The sequence below is a fragment of the Sphaerodactylus townsendi genome, linkage group LG09 (assembly GCF_021028975.2).
Source record: "Sphaerodactylus townsendi isolate TG3544 linkage group LG09, MPM_Stown_v2.3, whole genome shotgun sequence".
Taxonomy (NCBI): Eukaryota; Metazoa; Chordata; class Lepidosauria; order Squamata; family Sphaerodactylidae; genus Sphaerodactylus; species Sphaerodactylus townsendi.
In genome coordinates this window covers 46,231,402-46,257,746 of record NC_059433.1, presented here as the reverse complement: position 1 = coordinate 46,257,746, position 26,345 = coordinate 46,231,402, and the positions used below count along the sequence as shown (strand labels likewise).

Below are 26,345 nucleotides of genomic sequence, written 5' to 3'. Positions count from 1 at the left end.
CTGCCAATTAATGCATCCTCTCTGTGGACACTTTATCCATATAGTGTATTTTTTTGCTACTGCTGCTGTTGTAGGGTCAGCATCCCCTGTTCTGTTGGTACACCACCTTGAAGCAAGATGGTAGCAATGACCAAGTGCAGTTAGTCAACCAAGTGCAGTTGTTTCTGCATCCAGTGCTAACACTCTTCTTGAATCATTCAGCAAGATGTACAAACCCAGCTTTTAATAAATTATTGTTGTGCTTGGAGTGAGAACCATCCCATGGTTGTTGGGGCAGAGAGAATACTATACTGGCAGGAATTGGATTAAAAAAGAGATTCAAATGATAAATAACAGGAGAAGAAATAGCTTCATAAGTTTTCAGTTCTAGTGATATGCATTTCAGTGTTAGGCTATATCAATTGTGTTGCTGCTTCTAGGGATGGCTCTAAGCGCATGTGTTTCTGTGACAAATTCTGTACTTTTCACCACAAATTTCATGTCTCCAACCCTGTGACAGCTATTCATAAGATAGATGGAGCCATAACCTCTTTAGTGTGTTTGGGAATTTCTGCTTTCTAGTATTGGTATAGAGAGATGAATACTGTAGAAAATAAACAGTGCTAATCTTGTTGGTCACATTTTCTTCCCTGACAGCCAATCCCTATTTTTCTTACTTTGCATAATGCTTCAGAAATTATTACCTGCGGAATCGAGATGCTTGTGAAGAAAGAGGTACAGTAATGCTAATTTCCTGGAATGTAAGCAACAGCCTCTAAAAGGAGTTTGTAAACAGCCTACTATGCTTTCATAGATGGATTTTGCACAGCACAAATATAATGTCTTTAGGATGTTATAAAAAGCATTTTGGGAAAGAACTTCGCACAGCTCTTCTCTAAAATCAGTTCAGCCCATTATATTCCTCTCAACCCAAGTTTTTCAAAAATTGCAAAACTAGTTATCTTTTCTCCCCTAACCCAGGTTGAAGATAATTCTTGCCTGCTAAGTGAATACAAGCAGTCAGGAAACACTGTATTTATTCCACCCAAACGTCTTCCTTTCATTTCTGCACCTGCCATTTTGTGTGTTGTAGCAGATTCTCCTCAAAGATTCCCCATGGAGGTTTCTTCTGCTTGCAGCTCATCCATTTGCACTTTCACTGTGAAAAGTAGATGAATAAAGTTTGTGTTGCCCGGCAATCCTGTACATATGCCATTTTTCTTTTTGGTTTGAGGGGGATATCTGCGAAGATACTGTAACACAATTAGAGAAGCTGCAATATGAGCATATTTGTGTCGCTGTATCTTCACAAACATCCCTCTCAAAACAAAAAAAGGAAAAACAACATGTGTGCAGGATTGCTAGACAAAACAAACTTTATCCATTTTATTCTTTACATGGAAATCGCATGTGGATGGGATGCAAGCTGAGGAAACATCTGCAGGGAAACTTCGCAAACAATCTTATGCAGCACACAAGATGGCAGGCAGCACTGTGAAACTGCCAAGAGCTCCGTGCAGCAGGCGGGGAAAAAGGGACAACTTTTGCTGGCAGTGCTTGTGTTCTCCCTGCCGTGGGAGCACAAAATGCCAAAACAGATTTTTTTTAATGTCCTAAAGATATTATATGTATGTTGTGCGGAATTCACCATAGTTACTGAATAATCTATTTTCTGGATTATTTTCAGGCTTGCTCATTTTGAAAAGGCATGCCTATCAGGCTTTTAATTCAGCGATTAATCTTTTAACATTTTATAGTCTGTTTTTAGCTGAAAACTGTTTATGAGACTTTTAAAGAACTGCTCATTGTACTATGACATGTTAATGCTCTGGCTGGATTTTAATACTGGGTTTCAAATAACTTTTACTCCGCTGTGTTTTTACTATGTTTTATTTTGTAAGTTGCTTTGATCAGGTTCTCTGAAGATGCAGTCTAGACAATTTTAAATAAATAAATAGATGTGTGTGTATTCTTTCTCCTTTGGCATTCCTGCCTTGCATACCAGGAGAGTACACAACACATGATCCTTGTAATAGTATGTTTATCATTTTGTGTGAATAGAGCAATATGTATCTTTTCAGCTTTAGTGTGCATGAACATCTACCCTTTGTTTGAATTCCAAAGCTGATTCACCTAAATGACAAATACATGCATCAGGAAGACTGTGTGTAGATCATTCCCAGCACACAAAGAAGGTTACCAAGATTTTGGTTCTCTGTGCTGAGAATGGCTTATCTTAGCTTTCTTGAAAGGACTTGCCATCTATACAGGAACACTTAATTGAGGGTCAAACTAGAGGTTGGGGGGTTTTTTTACTGTCAAGTCGCATCTGACTTATGGCAATCTCTGGTGGAGTTTTCATAGCAAGAGACGTTCAGAGGTAGTTTGCCATTGTCTGCTTCCACATCACGATCCAGGTATTGTTTGGAGATCTCCCATCCAAATAATAGCCAGGGGCCAACCCTGCTTAACTTCTGAGATATGACAAGATCAGGCTAGCCTAGAGCCTACTTGACAATAACTGGAATGTGGCAATTGCAGATGCCATGACTCATATTGGGACTGTGGTACTCGAGAAAGTTTAACCCTCCTTTCATGTTGTTTTCCTGACCTAAATGGCCACATGAAGCAGCTGTTTGTCTCATTGGGATGAATGTATGGATTGCCTAATGCTGCTTGTAGGATTTCCACAACAGGCCCTGTAACAGTTCTGGGGGGCTGTTTGTTAGGAAAATGCTGTGGGGAGGTTACCGTATTCTCTATACTACAGTTTTGAAATGTTAGTCCCCTCCCTACAATAACTGCTATTACAAATGAATACCACTTCAGCGATCTATTCATAGGTTTTGTCTAGTTTGATCCTGAAAAGTGGTCTGGATGTTCCCTGAGAGGAAAGCTGTAGATTTTTAAGATTACATTTAAATATCTTGAATTTAAAACATTTAAAACGATCTAGTACAGTTGTATGCATAATAATGTACGTTCTTTTCAGTTTGTTCCACCATTTTTATTAGAATTTGTTTTGGGTTTTTTGCAGCAAATCTCTTTGCTAAAAATCTGTAGGTAAGTTTCTCAACATTTCTCAAATGTGTATGCTTAAGGAATTCTGCTTGAAGTCTGGCTTCCTGTCACAAGTATATGTGCTAGGCAATGTTTGCCGGTCCCAATTTTCCTTTACACTGTGGTAATAAAAGGTTCTAGTATGTTCTCCAGCTCTGGAATAAACCATCGCAGTTGACATTGGGAGGGAATGGAGCTGTTGGAGCGGAAAGGAGAACAACACAAGCAGATGGGGATGTTGTAAGAAAGGGTGTGTGTGTCAGTAATGCATGTCTTATGTAGCGCTTTGCCTAGGGAGCATTTCAGCAATGTGGCTGCCTCTTATGTCTTTGACCTTGACTGTTCTCTGTCAACATGTGAAATGGAAATATATCGCTCCTCTGAAAATACATGGCTCTGAGCTGCAGTCACATGGCTCTGAGCTGCAGTCACATGGTCTTTTTCCCACACAGAGTGCTGATTCTTCTGCTAGCAGCAGTGTGCCTTCCTTTCTGTGACCCACAGGTAGGTAGGTTATTTCTGAACAAACTCTGACCTTGCTATGGAAGGCCCTTGCATAGGTCACATCTTGAAAATAACTGTAACCTGTAACCTGGTGAAGTTCACTAAATGGTGCGGAACAAGTCTTTTCCTTGATCATTATGGTCCGTGATATTTTCTGCTCAGTAGTTGCCTATTGAGAAGGAAAAATCAAGAGATGTAATGAATAGAAGAAAAAATCCAGGTAAGTACCTCATGCTGTGTTTATTAAAATAATGTCAGTGCCTTTGGGAATAAAAGCTTCATCTCAGAGGCAACTGTAAGACACACTGAAGAAATTGCAACGTAAAAAGAGACTCCCTGAAAATACTTGGCAAAATATTATTTACTTTTCTTTTATTATTTTATTATATTTCTATACTATCCCTCCCCATACAGGCTCAGGTCAGTTTCCAGCATTTCAGCCAAACCCATATAGCAGTTAAAATACATTTCCAGTCATAAATTCCAACTATAAATTCAACTCCAACAATTAAAACCCATAACAATTTAAAACTTACCTAACCATTTCATTCCAAGGTGGCACTTAACTCCTTGGAACCCATCTGAGGGAGGAGAAGGAAAATGAAAGGGGAAAAAGAAGGGGAAGGAGGAAAGGGAAAGGGGGAAGGCGAGGTAGGGGAAGGGAGGTAGAAGCCTGGATGAACAATCATAGCTGCTTCAACCATATGCCTGGTGGAATAACTCTGTCTTACAGGCCCTCTGAAACTGTAGATAAGAGTGTTTTGACCTGACATTTTAAATTTCTTGTTTCTGAATCATTGTCTGTATGAAATAAACAGGAGCCTTGTGTTCTTTTAAACACTAACAACAATTTTATTCCCGCATAAGCCTTCATGGATGGCAGCCCATTTCTTCAGATGCTTTGATAGAGTGATCTATAGTAGTTCATGAAAGGGTATGCTAGAAATATTTTTGTTCGTCTTCAAGGTGCCACAGAACTCAAGCTAAAATGGCTAGCCCTCTGAAGTGATATCTGTGTGAACACTATTATAGTTGAAACGACCAGAAAAATATTTTTACATTTTCTCTTCTACTTTACTGTGCCCAGTCCTGTCTGTGTTTATTCATTTAAACCCTACCATGTAAAATAGACTTACTGCCAGTTGATGTTGATCTGCTCCAGTGTAAATGCAAGGAGAAGACTGAAAATGACAATGGAACTGTGCAATGATGTGGTGCCACCCTGCACCAAATGACCACATTACCCAAAACAGGCCTTTTAATATGCCAACTCAACACCACCATTTAGCCAACTCATTTAGCCAACACCACCATTTAGTCACCACCATTATGCCAACTCAACACCACCATTTGTAAAATGGTTATTGGATTTTACATAAGTAGAAACATATACATCTGTCTTATGTCCTTGTTGTTCTTGTTGATGTGTGAAAGAATGATAATGACACTTTAGGCAACGTATCCTTGTACAAACCATTTCTTGTAATTCCCGTAGCAGCCCTGTAAAGCTGGCTGATATTGTTATCCTCCCATTGCAAATGGGGGAATGAGGAGGCCAAGGGATACCCAAGTCCAGCTAGTAAATCTGTGGTTAAATGTGAATCAGGGGCCTCCTGGTTCACTTCTCATTTTCTTAAACTGCAGCCGAATAGCACATTTACAGCTGGTGTTGTTTAGAGGTTAGTGTGTTGGGTGAGGTCTCATGGTGGGAATCCTCCTCAGTCATGACAAACACTGAGTGATCTTCAGGCAGTCACTTTCTCTCAGCATGTTCTACCTCACAGGGTTATTGTGAGGATAAAATGAGAGTAAAGGAGAAAGACATTCTCCTTTTTCTTGGAGGAAAGACATGGTAAAAATTTTCTTAGGAGTAAGTATTATTGAAGCCCTGACCGGGGTGGCCCAAACTAGCCTGATCTCATTAGAACTCAGAAACTTAGTAGGATTAGCATTGGTTAGTATTATTATTATTTATTTCAGTCAAAGACCAACATTGGTTAGTAGTTAGTACTTGGATAGAAGACCACTAAGGAAGTCCAGAGTTGCTATGTAGAGGCAGGCAATGGCAAACCACCACTGTTTGTCTCTTGCCTTGAAAGCCCCAAGGGGCTGCTATAAGTTGACTGCTCCTTGATGACCCTTTCCATCACCATCGAGTCTTCTTGAATCCAGTGGGATCTATTTCTACATAAACATGGACTAGAAACCAGTACTGAATCTCCAATTCAAGAAAAAAGACACAGTATCAAATTACTAATACATTAAATGGAAACTTCTATAAATGTATGGACTTTGTCATGGTTTTTCTTGTTCTTAGAATTGTCTTCACTGCTACAACTATGTCTTAAACCTATTTGTGAAGGAAGAACTTACCTTTGTGTATATTGGTGTTTTACTTTGTAGTTTGATACAGATGGCTATTTCTGGGCAATCATCCATTTGCTGTGTGTTGGTAAGTTTCTAATAAGCCACACATGAGAAAATGAAGCTTCTAGGAATATGTGTCTACTGTGCCTTTCTCGATGGTAGGATTTGGGTTATGACTGCCAATGCTTTGTCCCACAGTACAATGGCCAACAAATTATATAAGCAAAGTCTGTTTGCATTGCTTTTACTTAGAACAGAAGCTTTATTGTGTGCAGTTATATGAATGGATCCAACTGTGAATTGACTGACTATGAAAATGAAAATGAAAACAAATATAGACAGATCAAAGCTCTAAAATGATTGATAGAGGTCAGAGCAGTGAAGACTGAAAACCAGAAAAGGAGATCTTGATCTATAAATACAAAATGCCATTTGATACTCTGATTAAAAAAGTATCTGCACATACTGCAGAATGTTTTTAAACTTTTAAAAGAGAAAGTAAAACAATTCCAATTGATACCCATTGAATAAATTCCTAGTTTTACCATAATATGACTTATTGATCAGAATGATGAATGATTCACATTCCATTTCAATTGATTCACAGGGGCTTTCAAAGTGTATCACAAATTGCGAAGACCAAGTTCTCTAAGGTGACCTCTTTTTTCTTTGTCTCATATTTTAGGGTATCTATATATATAGGAAAAGGACTGCTGTTACAGAAAAAGAGTATATTGGAAAAGAAATACCCAATCATGTAATTAAAGAAAGCTACAAAGTAAATTAATGCAAAGGCACTGAGCTATAGTTTTGTTATCAGTCATAATTAAATTTAATTTTTTCCACGTATAAATTTGTTGTTATATAGCTCCTGTATCTAACTTAGATTTTCTCCTTTAGTAGCTCCATCCTGCCTTTTTAGCTGAAAGAAATAGAAATGTTGTCAAAGAGAAGCCAGAGCAAATTTATTTATGGATTATTAACACTAACAGAGTAACTTGTCATGACCAAGGAATTGGCGTAATGTTTCAGATAGTGACCCAAACCAAAAAATGAGTTTCAGAATGTTGTTCCCTGGGAGTACAGTAGTTTGGAGAATATGATTATCCCAACAGTCTGATTTCTGTCCCCATCATAGTAATGGCAGCTTAAGATTTGGTGGCATCTTCCTTATTTACAGAACCAGGCAGCAATGAAACTGTCCTAGCTTGGTCAGATAAGTTATTAATGATAGAGTCCTTTATATCCAGACAGATTTCCCATATTAAATCAGCAAGGCCAATGGAGACTGTTTGCTTTGTGTTAGATGTGCACTGTCCCTGGTGTGAGTGCAGACAGAGGTCAATGTGAACAAGATTATAAAGTACAAGTAGAACACCTGCAACGACTCATAGGGGAATTTGCTTCCCCATCTGGTTACTGTTTTGTCCCGTTTTTCTCTCTTCCTTCCAGTCTGGTTCAATTTCTCCCCTCACTCACTGGTCCTCCTCCGATCTTCCTGCTCATCCTGCCTCCTCCTCCCTCCCTAGTCACCTCCTTCTGTTTTGTATTGGGGCAAATTATGATCAAACAGTTACAAAGCTATTTCAGATCTTTACAGCCATTTTAGGTCGATGTTGCTGACTGTGACTGCCTAGGCAATCCAGAATGGTCTTAGCATGTTAAACTATTTTATGTTTTATCCCCGTGACAGAAAAAAAAGCTGTCCTGTCCCTGAGGGGGAAAACAGCTGAACATATGGAAGTGCTATTGTAACATCTAGTCACTTTTCAGAGGGGAGACAGAAGGTTGGAGGGAGAGAGTTCAAATCTGCCTCAGGGAGACTGCAGGGAGTATTTGGGATCTGCCTCAGCAAAAGAGCAGCGTGAAGGAAAGCTCTGCCTGATAGCAGGGATGTAGGTAAGGGGGAGGTTCTCGGGTTCAAACCCCTCCTATTACATGTCTGGCTTGCTTGAAATAATGCATAGAATGGAACAGCTGGAAAGCCCTCAGTCACCGAACCCACTCCATAAAAAATCTATACCTACATCACTGCCTGATAGTATAGCACTGGTTTAGCTCAGTCTCTAGGAGAGATAGAGTACTCAGTTGCAAGGCCTGTCTCATAACGAGAGGACCTTATACCATTTAGCCTGACTCTTGAGAAAGGAATCCTGAGTCTGGGAGATGATCCAACCTAGTCAGTAAAAGCCTGTTTGTGCTTGTAAGCATTAAAGAAAATTCAAACCACACTCTGAAGCCATAACTAGCTTAAATTTATGTGCCTCAACCAGGTTTCTCCTCTGTCTGAGTGGAGACTTGTGCTGATGATCTGTTTCTTGAAAACAACCTGTAAATAAACAAACACATTTTCTTCGGTGTTTGTGGTGTATCTGTCAGATGGACATGTGGTGCCACATGTCCCCGGGCGCCACCAGTTTAATCACGTGGGAGGCGAAAAATCGCCCTCCACACCCACGGCATTCTGTCGACCTCCCGGCTGGGCCTGTTATCGGCCCTGCGTCGTGGTGGTCTGTGCTGCCCCTGTGGCTCTCTGGCCGCTCTTTGCCGGCCTCCTCTTTCCCCCACATGCCGGTCCCTGCAGCCAGCTTGCCTGCTCGAGGTGAGGCAGCAGTGGGTGCGGGGGGGCCAGGTGGCAAGTTAGGAGGGGGTGCAATTTCGGGTCTTGCCCCAGGCACCATTTCCTGTTGGTATGCCTCTGGTACTAACCCTGCCTCAGTGATCTCTGTATTCTGTTAATGTACCACAAAACTTTAATCACAGCAGCACACCCATTCCTATACACTTGCTACCTGAAGAACACCTGTTCAACCTTCCCCTCAATCGTAGATTAAAACAAACTGGTTCCCCTGAATGGTAGGAGGCTATGTGGACAGAAAAGGCCTCCTAAGATTGCAGAAAAATCTGTTTAGTATTAATGTGGTCCTGATCTATGGATTAAGTTATTTGCAGATGGGAGCAACATGTGACTGTGAAATATATAGATAGTTCATTGCATTGTCGAAGGTTTTAATGACCTGAATCACTAGGATGTTGTGGGGTTTCCAGGTTGTATGGCTGTGTTCCAGATAGATGGTTCTTTATCTCTTCATCCAGCACTCCTTGCAGTTTGACAGGGCTAACAGCAACAGCAAATGGATCTCCACTCATGAAATAGCTCTCTTCTACAGCTTCCTTCTTGCATTCTTTGAAACATGTTCCCTGGCAGTTGGGAGACCTTCCAAAATAATGTGTGATAATTTGCAGTAGAAATAGGGGTCCCATTTTTGTTGATTTCTCAATTACATGACCAGAAGTACTTTTCTGCTCATGGAACTTACCATTTATCTCCATATACTTTAGTCAGCCCTTGTTTGGGATAGCAATTGCTATTAATTCTATGAAAAATTAATTGAACAAGAAAAATGAGAGTATAAGTAAATCCTGGTGGTAGGGCAGGGGAAAAATGATAAAATAATTTCTTTGATCATTTTAAGAAGTACTCAACTTTACATTGTCAACTACATTGCAATAACCTGTAAGTAATTATAGAGGTAGGAAGGGGTCGCTATGAGTCAGCTGTTCCTTGATGACACTTTTGTTAGATTTTCCTTATTTAAATGAGCCATACTAAGCATGTCTACTCAATCCTACTCAGATCTGTTTTATAGGGCTTACTCTCAGGAAAGCATTCTTGGGTTTGCACCCTATATAACTAACTTGTTTCTCTTTAGTGACTCTGATCAACAATACATAAACTATGCATCCAGGTAATGTTTATAACTTTTCTCTGGGTATTTTAATTAAACAGCACCATTGTAGCCAGACCAGTATATGGTATAAGAAAAGTTGAGGTATATTATAATATGTAACAATGTTACTTGAATATGTAGGTATATAGTTGAGCTCCAGGAAGCCATGATTATACCATAATCACTTTCTGCTCACTATAAGCATATGAGGGGAGACATTCCTTGCTATCCCTCTAGCCATATGCCTGTTGCCTCTCTGATAATTCAAGCAGGGCAGGTATGCAGTTGCTGCCCAGTAGGGGAACAAATAATTTTCATATTGTCTGATGTGGCCCCGATCAAATCAGTACATTTCTAAGTAAATTTCTGCCCTAGTTGTTGTAAAAGTAGAGTTTGCAGTTTGTATGCACAGAGTTTACTGAGTTTAAGAAACTTGTTTTCAAGTTGTTAGGCATGTCCCTTTCCATTACTAGACAGAATAAAATCTGCATATTTTCCACATCTATATCATTTCTACAGAATGCTGATCATTTTTCCTTGGGGAAAATTTAATTTTTCTTTTTAAAATGCAAAATATGAACAGTCCTGTTCATAATTCTACGTAGCCAAAGAGAAAGGATTGTATTGGGCCACATCTCATATCTGGCTAATCATAGTCATGTTAACCATTCACAGTAATGAAAGACAATTTTGTATTAATAAAATAATAAGAATTAAAGCATTAAAGCCATTTTTGTATTCATTAATGGTTTGTTACAGAAAAGCAGTGTATGATGTCATTTCATGCTCCAAAGCTTTGAAAGTTGCTGTCTAGAGAAATTTAAGTCTAATCGTAAAGTATAATGTAGTTTCTTTGTTCCCAGTGTGGTGGTGTTGGCTTTTGCATCCCACCCAACAGGTAAAAATTAATACTTTTCTAATTTTAGAAGATATTTTGCCTTATTTCTGCATGCATGTTGTTTAGGAACAGATTTTGCTGTATATATCTCCTCGAACCTGTTGTTTCATTGTTAATTCCAGTGTGCATATGGATTTTTCCTACTTATTTCAGTGGAGCTAGCTACCCTATATACAGTCACATTTTGTTTAGATTGTTTCCCCGTTGCAATAAGGAAGCTATTCCATCTGCATTGCAATTAATGGGGAAGCTGTTCCATCTCCTTCACAGAGTTGTTATGAGAATAGACTGGACCTCCTTCACACCACAGCTATGGCACAGAGTGAAGCATCTTTCTTTTGGTGGTGGTATTACCAGTGGTGGGATCCAAAAATTTTAATAACAGGTTCCAATGGTGGTGGGATTCAAACAGTGGCGCTGCCGCACACACGCACCTCCAGTCCTTATTGGGCAGGGAGGTTGCTTTAGTAACCCCTTCTCGGCACTCAGAAAAAAATTAGTAACCACTTCTAGAGAAGTGGTGAGAACTGGTTGGATCCCACCTCTGGGTGTTACCCAAAATGCTGGGGTTTGCCCCTTTTAGAGTTGGGAATTAGTAAAGGGCAGACCTTGCTTAATGAGAGGTTGGGCAAACTCAGAATCTTGGTTGCCAGAGTTTATAAAGAGTTGCTTCTGCAAGGAATCCTCAGGAGAATGCAGTAAAAAATTAACAGTTTTCTTAAGAGGAACATAATAAAAATACAAGCACACAATCAAGTCAGCAGAACACACACACACACTCTAGAATATATAGAGTTGAACGGATAGGTTTGGAAAAGCAGAGGGATTTGTGAGGAAGGGTTATATTACCTAATCCTGGATAAACAGAGTTTAGTGACCTGCGCTAAGTTCTGGTCGAAGAAGAAACAATGTGATGGGGCAATATGAACAGACAGAGATATGTCCAGGGATATTGAACACTGAGTATTTGGAAAGGGAGCTATAGAGCGAAATGGGCCCTCAGGGTTATGCAGAGTGACCCTTAATCTCCCAGGATAAAGGGAAGCCTTGCCTTTTGTGCAGAAAGACAAGAGAGAGCTGATCAACTTGAGTGGTGATGCTCAAGTTAATGGTGTAGTACTTTAAATTAATGTTGGGCACTTGAAGTTAATGGGCTTAGTCAGGGAGTGCCCAAACGTAGCAGGAGTTGACTGAATCACAGCTTCAAGACAATGGGAATGCAAATAAGGTGGTCTTTGGAGATAAGTTAGAGAAAGAAATTAAAATTAGTGTTGTGCTGGCAGAAACAGAGCAATCACATTAGCATGCTCTATGTTTCAGCAAGGCAGATAGACCAGGGCTGGAGGTAGAAATGGCTTTTCCCAGTAAGAAGGTATTGTTTTAACTAGGAAAGAAGAGACAGACTATTTTACAAGGCAGATATGGGTGAAGGCAAGTCCAGACATGTTTTCTGTTTTTGTGGATACATTAACCCATGCAGAGAACAGGTGCCCCATCTTGGCACTGCACTGCTTGGGGCACCCCAAGGATTGGCAAGATGGGTAGAGACACTGTTGTCTTAGAAAAAGAGTCGTCCCCCCCCCAACTATGGGTCAGTCTGGTAACAGCGGAGGTGGCCGAAGAGATATTAACTGTGGTGGCTAAAATAATATCTGGGGGACCTGGGCCACATTTGGTTCACCTTGAAACAGAAGGCTGATCTCCAGGACATCTTAAAACATTCTGAGCAAAGGTATCTTATAGGGAAGGCAAAACAGCTATGTTCCTGATTACACGTGATTGTTATTTAAGAGCACCTATCTTACAAGACATTAAACGTTAAATTCTATTAAAATAAATAATTCTATTATTTCTATTCTATTTCTATTAAAATAAATAATTATAGCGTTGTCTCAAGAATGTCATTTAAACTTTTTATTCTTCCTGAAATCTCTTTTTCCCTTAATAAAACTTGAAATGGCTGACCTGCTCTAGGGCTTTATTTTGTAACACAACTGAGATTGATGGTGGGAAACAGCCAATACCTTTAAGCATTTCCTGTTGCATAGTATGGAATTAGAAGAATTAACTTACTCTGTGTAAACGAATTAGTTCCTTACAGCTATAAATACAGCACATACATCTTGTTCATTAAAACATACTTCTCTTTTCTATTGTGATTATAAGATTGGACGGCCCAGAAAGGGGAAGGAAAGGGTCACTGTAAAAGTAATAGAAAGTTAAAGAGTCCAGATACTACTTAAAACATCAACTAGTTAATTGGATTTTCCAAATAGATTGTTAACTGGGGGTATTTTTACTATTTTTTTCCCATTGAATTACCTTATTCTCAGGTGATCTCTTCAGTGCCTTGGATTTTCCATTTCTGCACTTCTATAGCTTTCATAGCAGTTGTTGTGCCAGGTAAGCTTTCCTTATCTGTAATTATGTATTTCGGAATTTAAAAACCTGTCATGGAATGAATTATAGATCAATGGTTGAGTGTTTTGCATGCCAGAAATCCTAGATTCTGCTTGTGGCATCTCCAGTTACAGCAGTTAAAGTATTGAGAAAGACCCTTCTTTGCTCAAGACGGTGCTCATTTAGGTGGCACAATAACGTGACTCCATATAGAACAAATTTAAAGCCCATTAAAAAGTTACTGGCACCTAAAATCTGAAGCTGCATTTATCCCCATTTGGGGAGTGGGAAGTATTTGTATGAATGAAGTTAATAAAGACTAACCAAACTGGATTAGTCCAAGTCCAAGTAAATTATGTCATTTTCCCTAGTCAATTATGTTGTTTATATTAAATATGAATCATTATGCATGATATTACTGGTTATATTAAATATGAATTATTGGGCATGATATTGTATTGTTGGTAAGAGTGGCTTTATTTCCTTGTACACGTTAATATTTGGAGAACTTTGCACTATGGGTAAAAGAAGAAAGCAGGTCTAACAACTATTTGATTGGTTTGAACAGCAATAGATTGGTGCCCATTATGTTGTCATTTGTGGGGGGAAAGTCAGTTTAGAATTTTAAAGAATTATAGTACCATCCAAACTAGAGTTAGGATGCAGTGGTTAAGAGCAGTGACGCTTATCTGGTGAACTGGATTTCCCCCCCTGCTCCTACACATGATGCCTACTGGGTGACCTTGAGCTAGTCGCAGTTCTTCAGAACTCTCTCAGCCTCACCTACCTCACAAGATGAATGTTTATGGGAGAGGAAAGGAAGGAGTTTGTAAGCCACTTTGAGACTCCTCCTAAGACAGAAAGGCAGGGTATAAAGCCAAACTCTTCTCTTCTTCTTTTAGGCCATTTGACTTCAATTGACTTAGAAGAGTATAACTCTGCCTAGGATTGCACTGGAAGCCATTGAACTGCCAAATCAGCCAAATTTTTGTGGACCAAACTGTATTTGAGATCAGCTAGGCTATCTCTGAAAGAGGAAAAGATCTAAAATCAGCTTGGTGACCTCACTGTACTCAGATCCATATCTGATTCATTATATGAATGTAGGTCTCTCTGTGGGTGTGGGTTAATTACTGTTTTCTCCTTGATCTGGCCATTACATCAGCAGACATTAAGCTTTAATGGGGTTGTACCAAAGCTGTCTTTCTTGTAATGAGTGTAGTTCTAACTTAGTTTCCATTTTTAACCTTTGGTCTTTACTTTGAAACCCACTCAAGCTAAGACAGGTCGTAACTGCTAGACAGTTGTCCTAAAGAGTATTCAAACAACAAATGCCAGGGTCAGCCTTTCTTCATTGAAACATGCAGTCCATTCCCAAATGGGTCTCAGTGAAGTTAGAAATGGGTTTTTTTCCAGAACATTGATGATTACCTGTTTTATTGTCTTTATATTTATGAAGAATTGTTCATAAAGCAAATTCAACCTTTCCAGCAATATTTACCAAACTTTAGTTTCAAAAAGCATCATACATTTGTAGTCTGTTCTTTGTTTTATCTTCTCAGGATGTAAATTCTCTCAGCACTGAGGATGTAAAAATAGTCACCTGTCTAAGACCCTCCAGTAAGTTTATGTCTGTGAGGGCTTGGAATTTGGGCTTCCTTCATCCAAACCCCATGTGCCACAGCAGCATGCAGACTTTTGTTCTATAAAATAAATAGTAGTGTTCATTTATTGCTGATCACTTAAAGCACATAATTTTTTCTGGGGTACATGAGTTGAAAATGTGAACTGAATGGGATTCTCTACCATTGTACACAGTGGTCTTCTGGGATTCCTTCTGACTTTACACAGAATAAAGCTTAAAAGCAGCACATCATCCGGACAATATGCAGCTTGGAACTGTTTAGCAAAGGTAAGATAATGATAGCAATTTTTCGGTGAGGTTAGGAGCGAATGTCTGTTTAACATTTTTATCTGAGTTTGTTATCAAGTTTATCTAATCTGAACAGTTTTCCACAACCACACGGTGTGGGTATAAATAGAAGGTGAAAGCAGTTAAAGGATGGTGTACATGGCAGATAGTGGTGATTCTTATTTGCATGTGGGAGGTCCAGTGGCGTAGTGCCAATGGAGCGGGGGTGTGTGTGTGTGTCACAACGCCCCGGGCACACTTCCCCCTCGCTCCGCCCCTGGGGAGGTCAGAAACAGGCTGTAGTAGTCACTCCAGGTTATTACTCTTTAATGTGGGCTATCTTGCAAATGTATCTGCAGACACTACAGAGGGAAGGAGATAGAGATATATCCCTTAAAAAACAGACCTTGTAAAATGATAAAACTCAAGCAAAACCACTGACACCAGACATCGTGGTTACACTTCCATTTCTGGTTAATGCCACTGTTAAAAGGATAGGCTCCAGATCCTGTTGTGAATGAAATGAGTGACAGTGGGCAGTGGTTCAAATATGACTAGGAATCCAGTAATATTGTATGATAGTCATTAGAGTTCATTTAAATTCTTTTGTTCCTTTGTTTTCCCCCTCTTTCTTAATACATTATTCTTATTCCCAGAACAGTCACGCTCTGTGAGTTTTGCTGCTTGCCCTCTAATGATCTAAGGCTTACCATGATGTGTTTCTTTTTTCTTCTGCTGTTTCCAAAACTTTCCCTGCTTGCTGCACAGAAAGCAGGAAACATTTTATTTTTCCCACTGACTGTTCAAATGTTCTCACTTTCGTTTTCGCTGCTTGCGCCCGCCATGTTGTGCTGGTGCAGAGATTCTCTGTTCAGCTAGTCATTTGCTGGAGGTTTCCTGTGGAGGTTTCCTCTGCTAGAAGCTCATCTGCTTGCTGTTTCCATTTAGAAGTATATGAATAAAGTTAGTTTTTCCCAGCAATCCTTCACATGTATCATTTTTTCTTTTTTGCTTGGTTTTGAGGGAGGTGTCTTAGTAGCTACGATGACATGATATGAGAATCAAAGCCACTCAGAGGGCAGGGGTATCTACTATTAAGAAGTAATGGGTAGACCTGGCCTCTGCATTTTGGTTTTCACTGCTTTATTTCTTTGTACTGTGTGGAAGAAAAAAACCAAAACAGTTCTTTTTAAAACATCTGCAGGATGTTTTAATTCCTTTGTGCAGAATGGACCATAGTCTTGCTGTGTTGAACACCCATTATCCTTTGTGAGTTTTTCTCTTTAAGCAGATTCAACAGTATTGCTTAAAAAGGAAAAAAAAGGCTTGTATTTATTATATGTACCTTGTTGACTGGTGGAGAGACAAATCGAGTGTCCTCCTGGTAAACTGTCCACCTGATTGAGCAGTAGTTTCCCTATCTGAGCTGGAGGAGATAGTTTTTGACCTGGTAGACCAAGTTCTATTTAAAGGGCTTCTTGTGGCTGAGTTCAGGATTTCCATTATTAATACAGGTGTATCCTAGATTGCCTTGGATCCAACACAGGAAAAAGCACATGTTTGAATCAAAAATTTTCAATAAGCAGATTTATGGTGATTGTGTGAGAGAGATGGATGTACAACCTATGGTGTGGCCTGATCTTTATCTGCTGATAATGTTGCCTACGACAGTGGCTCCCCCCACCTTGCAGGGTTAGTATATTGACTGCAATGATTTGGCTCTTGATACAGATGGTTTCAGTGCAGTAATATTCAGAACTACTAGCAGCAGCTCCGCTGCAGTCTTCAAGAACCAGTTTTGCTGCTTGATGTTCTGTCTCTTTGAAGCAGAAGAGATTGAGATATGTGGAAGATCAAAGGTAGAAGTCCCCAGCCATCCTTGATAAAGTCCAGTCTGGTTCAATTAGTTAGAATAATTTGGTATGTGACAATTTCTTGGTTTGATGAAAGTGGTGGAAGTGATAGAAATTAGCTGTGACACTTTTGTCTATTTTTCGCTAATAAAATATCTTAGATCCATTCTAGCAGATATATCAGCTTGCTAATGGTTCATGTAGTGGAGACATCTGCAGCTCTGTCTGGTGTTCTTTGAATTTTTTAAAATCAAAGTTCCCTTCACTAGTGTTTACAGGTTTGGGGAGGTTGTGAAGGTCACTAGCTATATTTTGGACCTCTGCCACTTTAAGGATGTGGTAAGGGTTCTGTTAATGAATAGTAAAAATTTTCCGACTGATCCCTATGATTATTTATTTATTTAATGTATTTCTGTGCTGCTTCTTCAGGAAACATGCTGAGCTGGCTTACAAAATAAAACAAAATAAAACCTAATTAAAATATAACACTCCATAAAACTGGGAGCAGCAGTGGCGTAGTGGTTAAGAGCACTGGAGGAACCAGGTTTGATTCCCTGCTGTGCCGCCTGAGCTGTGGAGGCTTATCTGGGGAATTCAGATTAGCTTGTGCACTCCAACACATGCCAGCTGGGTGACCTTGGGCTAGTCATAGTTCTTCTGACCTCTCTCAGCCCACTTACCTCACAGGGTATTTGTTGTGAGGGGGGAAGGGAAAGGAGTTTGTAAGCCATTTTGAGTCTCCTTACAGGAGAAGGGGGGATATAAATCCGACTCTTCTTCTTCTGTTCATTAAAATCCCCGATTAAAAACGTTAACATTCATTTTAAGCTGCATAATGTGTTAATGGTTGTCATACTAAAAACAGACTATAAATGACATTAGGATCAGACCCTTAATTAAAAGCCTAGGTAAAAAGTCAGAAGGTGGGAGGGGTGCTGTAAAAAAAGTCTGAAAGGGATGCAAAGGTACAGTGCATATTGTAACTGACAGATAAAAAGACAGAGAGATCTCTCTTCCTGCTTGTATCTGACAAAGATGGCTTTGGCTCTCAGAAACCTCTACCTTGAAACTCTTGTTGATCTTCAAGATGCTACTGGGCTTGAATCTAAGTGTTCTACTGCAGACAAACACATCTGCCCTCTGAAATTACCCTTTATGACCAATTGACATTAATGCACAGCCAGGTACTTTTAAATAAGTACACCACAAACACCCTAGTAAGCATTTCCATCTCTGCCATGTTTATGGAACAGTAGGAACACATTTCAGGGGGTATCACATCTAAGCTAAAGTATCGCTTTGCATAATACTTTTGCAACCCCCTCTTCCCCTTGTTATTCTTACAGTTTTGTTTAGCCATTTCTGTTTGGGGAGTTGAAGCTGGAAAATGATTCATAAACATAACGGGTAGATGAAGGGAAAGAATAAAAAGTACTGGTCTGGAAATAATTTTGATTGCTGATTTACAGTTACAGATTCCAGATGTTTGGGGGATAGAACGCTGAAGAATAAGTTGATTTAGAAAACTTCAAAGCTACATGTCTTGTATCAGAAGAAAAATAAAATACAGTGCTGTTGTGATTAAGTAGTACCAAAAGTGTTTCTTCTTCCAAAGACCATGTTTTCTGTTTTTCTTGCTACTCTGAAAATGAACCTATCCTTCTGTCTTGTATCTCTTAATCATTCTTTTGGACAGAGATTTTGCAAGGGCTGGACATCTCAGTCAATATAACTGATGCCTGCAAATCCTATAAGGATTATCTAATGGCTGCAAGCCACATGAGACCTACAAATCACATTAGACTAGCAACTTCAGTGCAGGTGGCTTCCCTAACCAATATGGTGATTGTGGTTCTAAATACCAGATGTTCTCAGAGGGTTACTTTCCCCCATTTTCAGCTTAGCACTGTGATCACTGGGAAAGAGGACATCTTGTCACAGACTTAGGCTGCAGTCACATATTTGTGTGAATAAGTAGTAGAACATATTCCTGTAAAAACATATATACAATTCCACTAACAGCCCTATCCAAGAGCTGGGGGTCTGGCCACAGCACCGCAACCATGTCCAACTGTGTTCCCGAAGAGGCTTCCCAGCAATGTCCATTAATAATAAAACAACGACACTCCGAGATTTCCTCGGGGTGCAGTCAGTGGACCTGGCCTGCATCACTGAGACCTGGGTGCGAGAAGGCGAAACGGTCGCCTTGAACGAAGTCGCTTGTGTCCACCAGCCTCGAACACAGGGCCGGGGGGGAGGTGTGGCGGGAGTCTATCGCCTTCAGGGCAGTCCCTGCCCCTCAAATTTCCGGGTTCGAGTGTGCCGGACTGGAGTGGCTGTCAAGGGAGAGGTTGGCCGTTCTCCTGGTGTACCGGTCGCCTAGCGCACCCGGTGACGGCCTGCCGCAGCTGCTGGAGGCGGTGGCCGAGTGGACGTTGCGATTCCCCCGACTTATTGTCTTGGGGGATTTCAACGTCCATGTGGACACTGCCTCATGCTCAGCGGCAGCGGACCTGGTGTCATCCATTGCGACGCTGTTACTCTCCCTATTACACACTGACGCCACTCATGAGGCCGGGTCACACTTTAGACCTGGTTTTTGGGGCAGGAGTGAATATGGTCGTATCCTCTGTTAGCAGAGTGCCGTGGTCCGACCATTTTGCCCTGAGGGTCTTGCAGCGTAATCCCGTCTAGGCGACGGACTTATTTATGTCCGCCCGCGGAGACTTATGGAACCAGATAGGTTCCTGAATGCTCTGCGGGACCCTGAGCCCCCTGGCTCCCTCGATGAGCAGGTGACAGACTGGAATTCCAGGCTCTCTGATGCCATCGAGGAGATTGCTCCCAGCCCTCTGCGTCCCGCCGGCAGGCCCCTTGGTATACCGAGGAGCTGCGCCAAATGAAGCGGAAACTCGGGCGGCTAGAGCGAGTGTGGAGGAAGCTCCGGGACGAAGGGGCGCGAACAACTTATAGGACGTTTATGAAGGCCTATGAGTTGGCGACACGGAGGGCGAAGAATGCCCATTTCTCCTCCTCCCTCGCATCTGCTAGCTCCGCCAGCACAACTTTTTAGGATCGTTCGATCCCTCACCTCTTGGTGGAGGGGTCTACAAATTCTCAATTGGCAATTGGCTGTGAGGCATTTCAGAGCTTTTTTGTAGATAAAGTCGCATCCCTCGGCGCGGACCTTCCGGCCACGCTTGATACAGTAACAGAACTCGAGGCTCCCTCGCCGGCTTCAGGTCCTAGTCTGGACCGGTTTTCCCTACTCTGTGAGTCCGATGTTGACAGGGCCCTAGCTGCTGTTAGACCTACTACCTGTCCTCTGGATCCGTGCCCCTCCTGGCTGATTAAAGCTTGCCGGGAGGAGTTACGACACCTGTTGAATATAGTCAACTGCTCCCTTGAGCAAGGAGTATTTCCAGGTGGGTTGAAGGAGGCAGTGGTCCGCCCACTCTTAAAAAGACCATCCTTAGATCCTGGAGATCTGGCCAATTACCGTCCCGTTTCGAACTTGCCTCGGGAAGGTAATTGAGAGAGTGGTGTTGGAGCAGCTTCAGGGCTTTCTGGAGGACACATCGGCACTCGATCCCTTCCAGTCCGGCCGTGCTGGGCATGGGACGGAGACCGTTCTCATCGCCATCACAGATATGCTCCGCATGCAGCTAGACCGAAGGCGGATCGGCGCTGCTGGTATTGCTCGATCTTACAGCAGCGTTTGATGTGGTCGATCACGACCTTTTGATCCACCGCCTGGCTGCCTCTGGAGTGTGAGGCACAGTCCTTCAATGGATTACCTCGTTTCTCCAGGGTCGGGGCCAGCAGGTATGGTGCGGGGATGAGGCCTCCCACAGAGCCCCACTTAATTGTGGGGTTCCTCAGGGGGCCTTGCTTTCCCCGCTCTTATTTAACATCTACATGCAGCCCCTCGCTCAGCTGGTGCGGAGTTTTGGGCTGGTCTGTCACCAATATGCGGATGACACCCAGCTCATTCTGTTGATGGAGGGCGACCTCCGCCCTGCAGCTATACAGCACGGTCTGGAGTCTGTTGCTGGTTGGTTGAGACAGAGTAGGTTAAAGCTTAACCCAACGAAGACGGAGGTCCTTTGGCTGGGCCGAGACCGAGGGAATTTCAGCCGCCGAATCTGGAGGGGGTCATGTTAGCCCCAACATCTCTGGCTCGCAGCCTGGGGTCCGCCTGGACTCTTTCATTATCTATGGAGAACCAGGTGGCCCATGTTACCCAGGTTGCATTCTTCCACCTTCGCCAGGCACGGCGGCTGGCTCCCTATCTCTCCCAGTCCGACCTGGCCACTGTGATCCATGCGATGGTCACCCTCGAGGGCTTGATTATTGTAACTCGCTCTACGCGGGCCTTCCCTTGCGACTGATCCGGAAGCTGAAGCTGGTCCAGAATGCAGCGGCACGGCTTCTAACAGGTGGTGGTTATTCAGATCATATCACCCCTGTGCTGTGCCGTCTGCACTGGCTTCCGGTGGAGTTCCGGATCGTTTTCAAGGTGCTGGTTTTAACCTTTAAGGCCTTACGTGGCATGAGGCCCACATACCTGCGGAGGACCGCATCAATGTCCCACATAGGTATTTCGCGTTCACGCAGATCTACTGGTGACCCCTGGTCCTGCAATGATACGGCTGGCCTCAACCCAGGCCAGAGCCTTTACGGCTCTGGCCCCCGCCTGGTGGAATGCCTTACCTCCTGCGACCTGCGGGACCTTAATGAGTTCCAGGGCCTGCAAGACGGAGCTTTTCCACCGGGCTTTCGGGGAGGCCGGCCGTGGATCTACTGCCCCCTATCGACACTGGAATTGAAATCAAAACTGAGACTGCCGTTCCATTCTATTAAAGCTGGGCCTGTCTTACTTATAAATTCCATCCCAGGCCCTACTTACTCCCTCCCCTTTTTCTTCTTTTAATGGCCTTCGGCGGGGCGCCTGTCTTAATTAATTTATGAACTGTGTTGCTTAACCTATAGTTCTGTAGTAAACTGCTGCTTAGTTCTTAGGTTTTAATGATTTTAGTATTTTATGTTGTTGATTGCTGTCTATGTAACAGCCATGTTGGAAGCCGCCTTGAGCCCTTCGGGGATAGGCGGCCTATAAGTTTAATAAAATAAAATAAATAAAATAAATAAAGGCTCAAAAAGTGAAAAAGCCTGCCTACCATTGAGAAGCTTCAATCAGGCCGTTTCTGCACGGCCAAATAACAGCGTCCTAGGGATGGAAAAAACGTCGTCCCTAGGATGCTGTTTGCACAGGAGGTGCTGCTGCATTGCAGCAGCGCCGTCCTGGCCACGCCAGAGCGGCGCAAAGGCGCTACTTTAAACCTCACTAAACAAGCGAGGTTTTTGCAAAGCGGCGCATTCGGGCTGGCGCTGTGCAAACAGCACCGGCCTGAGGATGCCGCTTTCGGCCCCTCCGGTGTGTGTCTGTGCAGCCGCCCGGAGCTGAATGAGATGGCAAGGTAAGTCCCTTGCACACACCCTGGGTGGCTCCGTGCGGAGCCGCAACGGGGCTGCCCATGCGGGACCGTGCAAGCAGTCCCAATGCCCCACCAGCTTCATTTAAGCTGGTGGGATGCCGCTAACTCCGGCTGTGCGGAAACAACCTTAGGCTCAATAAAAGTCTGAATTCCCGGCCACCAGCATAATGCCGGCTGTGCGGAAACAACCTAAGGCTCAATAGAAGTCTGAATTCCTGGCCACCGGCATAACGCTGCGAAGGGACCCCAGCCAGGCCCCCATCCTGCCCTGCTATGCCGTGCTATGCTAACCCAGCACTGGGGGGCAGAATCATCTCTCCACCAGAGTAAGTGCTCCAGGGAGGGCAAATCCACTGGCATGGCTGCGCGCCATTTCCACTGGCAAATTCATCCCCCCCAGATGGGGCTCTTAGTTTTTTTCTTTTTCTTTCTGATTAATATTTAAATACCATACTGTTTTAAAATGGTTTATCCTGCAGAATGAGTTCAAATAATACAATAATGCATATTTGAATCTGATAAAAATAATTTCTAGCAAAAATGAGCTTTTTAAGGTGTTATCCACAGTGGTTTAGATGTTATCCATTGTGGTTAGAGGACAAATTGATAGACTCAACAAAGTGCATTTATTATGTCACTTGGGGGTGTGTGTGTCTTACTCTGAAAAGTAGTTTGTGACACCACTTTCATTTTAAAAAATGAAAGACGATAATTTTGTTGACGTAAGATGTATTACCAACCCATGATTGTTCAGATGTGCTTCCAGGGTTGTATAAGGATGCTTACATATTGCCTTGAATATCTGCAATTGAAATGATTTTTCCCTTCTGTTTTCATGGCAAAACCAGATGATGCCATTGGTGACCTGTTATATTTCAGTATTTGCAGTAATTCAGTGTTTTTTAAAGCCTTGATGCATGGTGATTTTTAAAAATCTAGAATACAATTAGGTGCTTAGTCAAAATGCTATTGAGGTAATTAATTTTTTTGAAAAAAGCATAGTTGTTTTGCCAAAACACATAATCCCCTTTTCCAACAGTTTATTAATGAGTGCCATAGCCAGCTGCAAAGAAAATAAGAAGTAAATAATTGGACCAAATAATTGGAATGAAAAGAAAATTGCTAAAAGAAGGGGAAACTATGCTGAACAGGACTGACATGCAGTAAAACCCTGGTTCATAAAGACAGACATTGCTGGATTTTAATTGGGGATAGTTATTTTTAAATGCTTATATCCCACTTTTCCCTCTTAAAGAAAAGAATTCTAAGAGAGGGTTATCATCATTTCAAGATAGTCCGCTGTGCAAGCACTGTGTCATTACTGATCCATGAATGACATCACATCGTGATTTTTATGAGGCAGACTATGTCAACGGGGTGGTTAGCCCACAGTCATCTACACTTTACCCATAGAAAACTTAATAGTTCTGTGCACGGGACACTTCTACAGCATCTTAAAAACATAAAAATACAGTGAAAAACAACCTTGTTCAAGCTGAATTGTTAAAACCAAATGGTTATGACCTGCTGTCCACCATATTATGGACAAGTATGGAAGCATATGGGGAAAGATCTCTGGTGATACCTTGGTTGGTCTATATGAAAGAAAATTGTAACACACTTGCCCTTGCCTCTGTAGTCTGTGCCCCGTCACCACCCAGGTCCAGCCCCAAGGACTGGTTGTTGGCTTCAGAAAGGATTGGGCAAGAATTTTTTTTACTCTTCTCCTTCCCAAGCTGCCAGGTTACCCAGTGTGTCAGGCATCTAGACTGCCAATTTCTTCCTTGGCCTCAGACCTTCTCTCCAATTTGAAGGGGTTGCTCCACCCTCCCCTCCTGGCAGCCTCAATTTGGCTCTCTCCTGTCTACCTGCCCTCAGTTTCCCGCTGAGCTTACTGTGCCCAGCTACCTTCTTCACAGAGGAAGGGGTTTCCTGCCTCCCCTCCAGCAGGCTGTGCTTGTCTTGAGCTGGCAGCACCACAGCTCTGAGGAGGCTGGGTCCTGTCTAGGTTGCCTCTTGCTCATCAACTGGTCACCCAGACCCTAGAGGGTTTGCCAGAAAAAATGGCGGTAGGTGCTATGATGTTCATGGGAACCATGTTGGGGAGCTCTGATTTAGAACTTAACCAGCACAAATAGGCCCAGAATCTAAATGGCAGCTGCTATAGATTATGTAAAATGGGAGTAATACATTCCTACTAGCTCATCCCTACTATCAGCCACATTTTGGAGCAGTTGCAGCTTCTGGACTGTTTTCAAAAGCAGCCAACTCCATTCATAGTACATTGTATTTTTTCATTTTTTTATTTTTTCAACAAAAGATTACAGGAAAAGAAGAGAAAGTTAGCAATAATAACAACAACAATAATAAAAAGAAAATATAAAAGCAAAAGATAAAAAAGGACTAACCAGGAGAAAAACAAAAAGAAGGGGAGGCTGTTTCTAAGAGCTCAATGGGTTCACTCGCATGGCTGATTCTGGATTTTCTCAGAACTAACGGGTCTAAAATCCAGACCCTTCCAGTTCATTTGTCAAATTCAACATCCCCAATATCTGGGGAGCTGAGAGCTAAGAAAAACTTGCTTTAGAGCCAGCCCCTATCAGCAATGTGTAGTCTGGGAGCACTCAGAGGCTCAACCAGGTTGAAACACTGTTTCACTGGACGTCCACAGTGCATTACAGTAATCTGGAATCCAGTAGGACCATGGCCAGATCCCTTATGCTTAGGAAAAGGCACAATGAGGCACTTGCTGTTTACCTACCTCAGGTTCCCTACACCAGCCAATTCCCCTCCTACATCTCTCTTGAAGAATTCTTGCAAACACAGGAGCTTTGATGCATTAATAGAGGTCTATACCTTATGAAGTTTGCTGTATCTTTTGAGGGAGTGAACCAGCTGACCTGTCCAGTCTGTGTGTATACAATGGAAGGAACCTATTTAGAAGAGAGCATTTTTTGTATTTGCACCTGGGGCATAGACTCATTTCTGGATTGTAATTGTACTTTTTCAGCATCAGGTTAATCAAATGCTCATAAAACGTATTGCTAGGAATGTGATTTCATGAATGTTTCTTGAAAAGCTTTGTAACATTTTATCTTCTCATGAAAAATGAAATGTTGCAGTTCTTTTTATTTCATTCTACTATAATAAAAAAAATAACCCATCCTTTTCCATTACTTCACCTGAGAAGCAGCAGAAACACTCCCGAAGTGGCAGAATCAAGATTTTGGCTGTGTTGTTCTTGCGGCTTGTGAATCAGGAGCAGGAAAATAGTTTGTTTGCCTTTGAATTATGTTCTCCCAAAGGGGTACTGAATTGGGAAATGAGACTGGAAATGGAAAATTATCATAGATAAATATCCCCATATATAGGACTTATCTGTTTTAATTTTTTAAGATCACTATAGAGGCTATTTTTAGAGCTGAAATTTTACTACTTTTGATGATGAATTTAAAACTATATTTAGGGATGTTTAGTTTTTATGTGCTGTTTCTATTGGCGCTGCTCTCCCTAGAGATGTCAACTTAGCTAAAGCATGATAACCATTTCCCATTTCACAACAACTGAAATAACTTGAGCAACATGTCAGCTTTCTGTTGGAATGTACGTGGTCATATTTCACATAGACTCCGCTACATTCTGTTCTGAATAATAGCCATGCTTGGGGAAAAAGACTCAGAAGTGCTGCTGAAAGAGTTAAAAAAACTTGGTCCAGCTGTGGAGTTTGTGATTTTGCAGTGTGCAGAATACAGTATTTTATATTAAGAAATGTCAGAGAAGCTTTGAGTGAAGATACCAAAGTAAAAAATACACATATGGTGGCATGTGAAGGGTACATTTGTCTATTAATTTGTAAGTGTTCTTTTCCCTTTCTGTTGGTCACTTTTAAAACGACATGGTAATCAATTCAGGTATGCATCTTTGATATTACACACTGTATATTGGGCTGTATTTAAGCACAAACAGTTGCATAAGAAGCAACCATGAGTTGGCAAATCTGCCTGAGGTTTTACATTTTTTTGACTAGGTACAATGTGCATGAACTTCCGTTTTGATATATGGTTATTTATGAAAGCAGCTGCACAGAGGTTTTGGTAGACCAATGTTAGCTCCCAGAAGTCTTGTGTTAAATAGGAGAAACAC

At 41.8% G+C, this 26,345-nt stretch overlaps 1 protein-coding gene across 6 annotated transcripts in view; it reads left to right on the top strand.

Moving 5' to 3' along the window:
* The window catches only part of TMEM241 (transmembrane protein 241), a 54,875-nt gene that overhangs the window by 16,412 nt on the left and 12,118 nt on the right, over window positions 1–26,345 (top strand). For 3 of the 6 annotated variants that reach the window (XM_048507222.1, XM_048507221.1, XM_048507220.1), the window contains 9 exons: window positions 637–714; window positions 3,017–3,042; window positions 3,492–3,543; window positions 5,947–5,995; window positions 6,518–6,563; window positions 9,624–9,659; window positions 10,505–10,539; window positions 12,873–12,942; window positions 14,758–14,851. In XM_048507222.1, the coding sequence (XP_048363179.1) occupies window positions 637–714; window positions 3,017–3,042; window positions 3,492–3,543; window positions 5,947–5,995; window positions 6,518–6,563; window positions 9,624–9,659; window positions 10,505–10,539; window positions 12,873–12,942; window positions 14,758–14,851 (486 nt within the window). Of the gene's footprint in view, window positions 1–636; window positions 715–3,016; window positions 3,043–3,491; window positions 3,544–5,946; window positions 5,996–6,517; window positions 6,564–9,623; window positions 9,660–10,504; window positions 10,540–12,872; window positions 12,943–13,841; window positions 14,043–14,501; window positions 14,560–14,757; window positions 14,852–26,345 lie in introns of those variants that run through there. The other 3 variants (XR_007245394.1, XR_007245395.1, XR_007245393.1) reach the window with 3 other exon arrangements.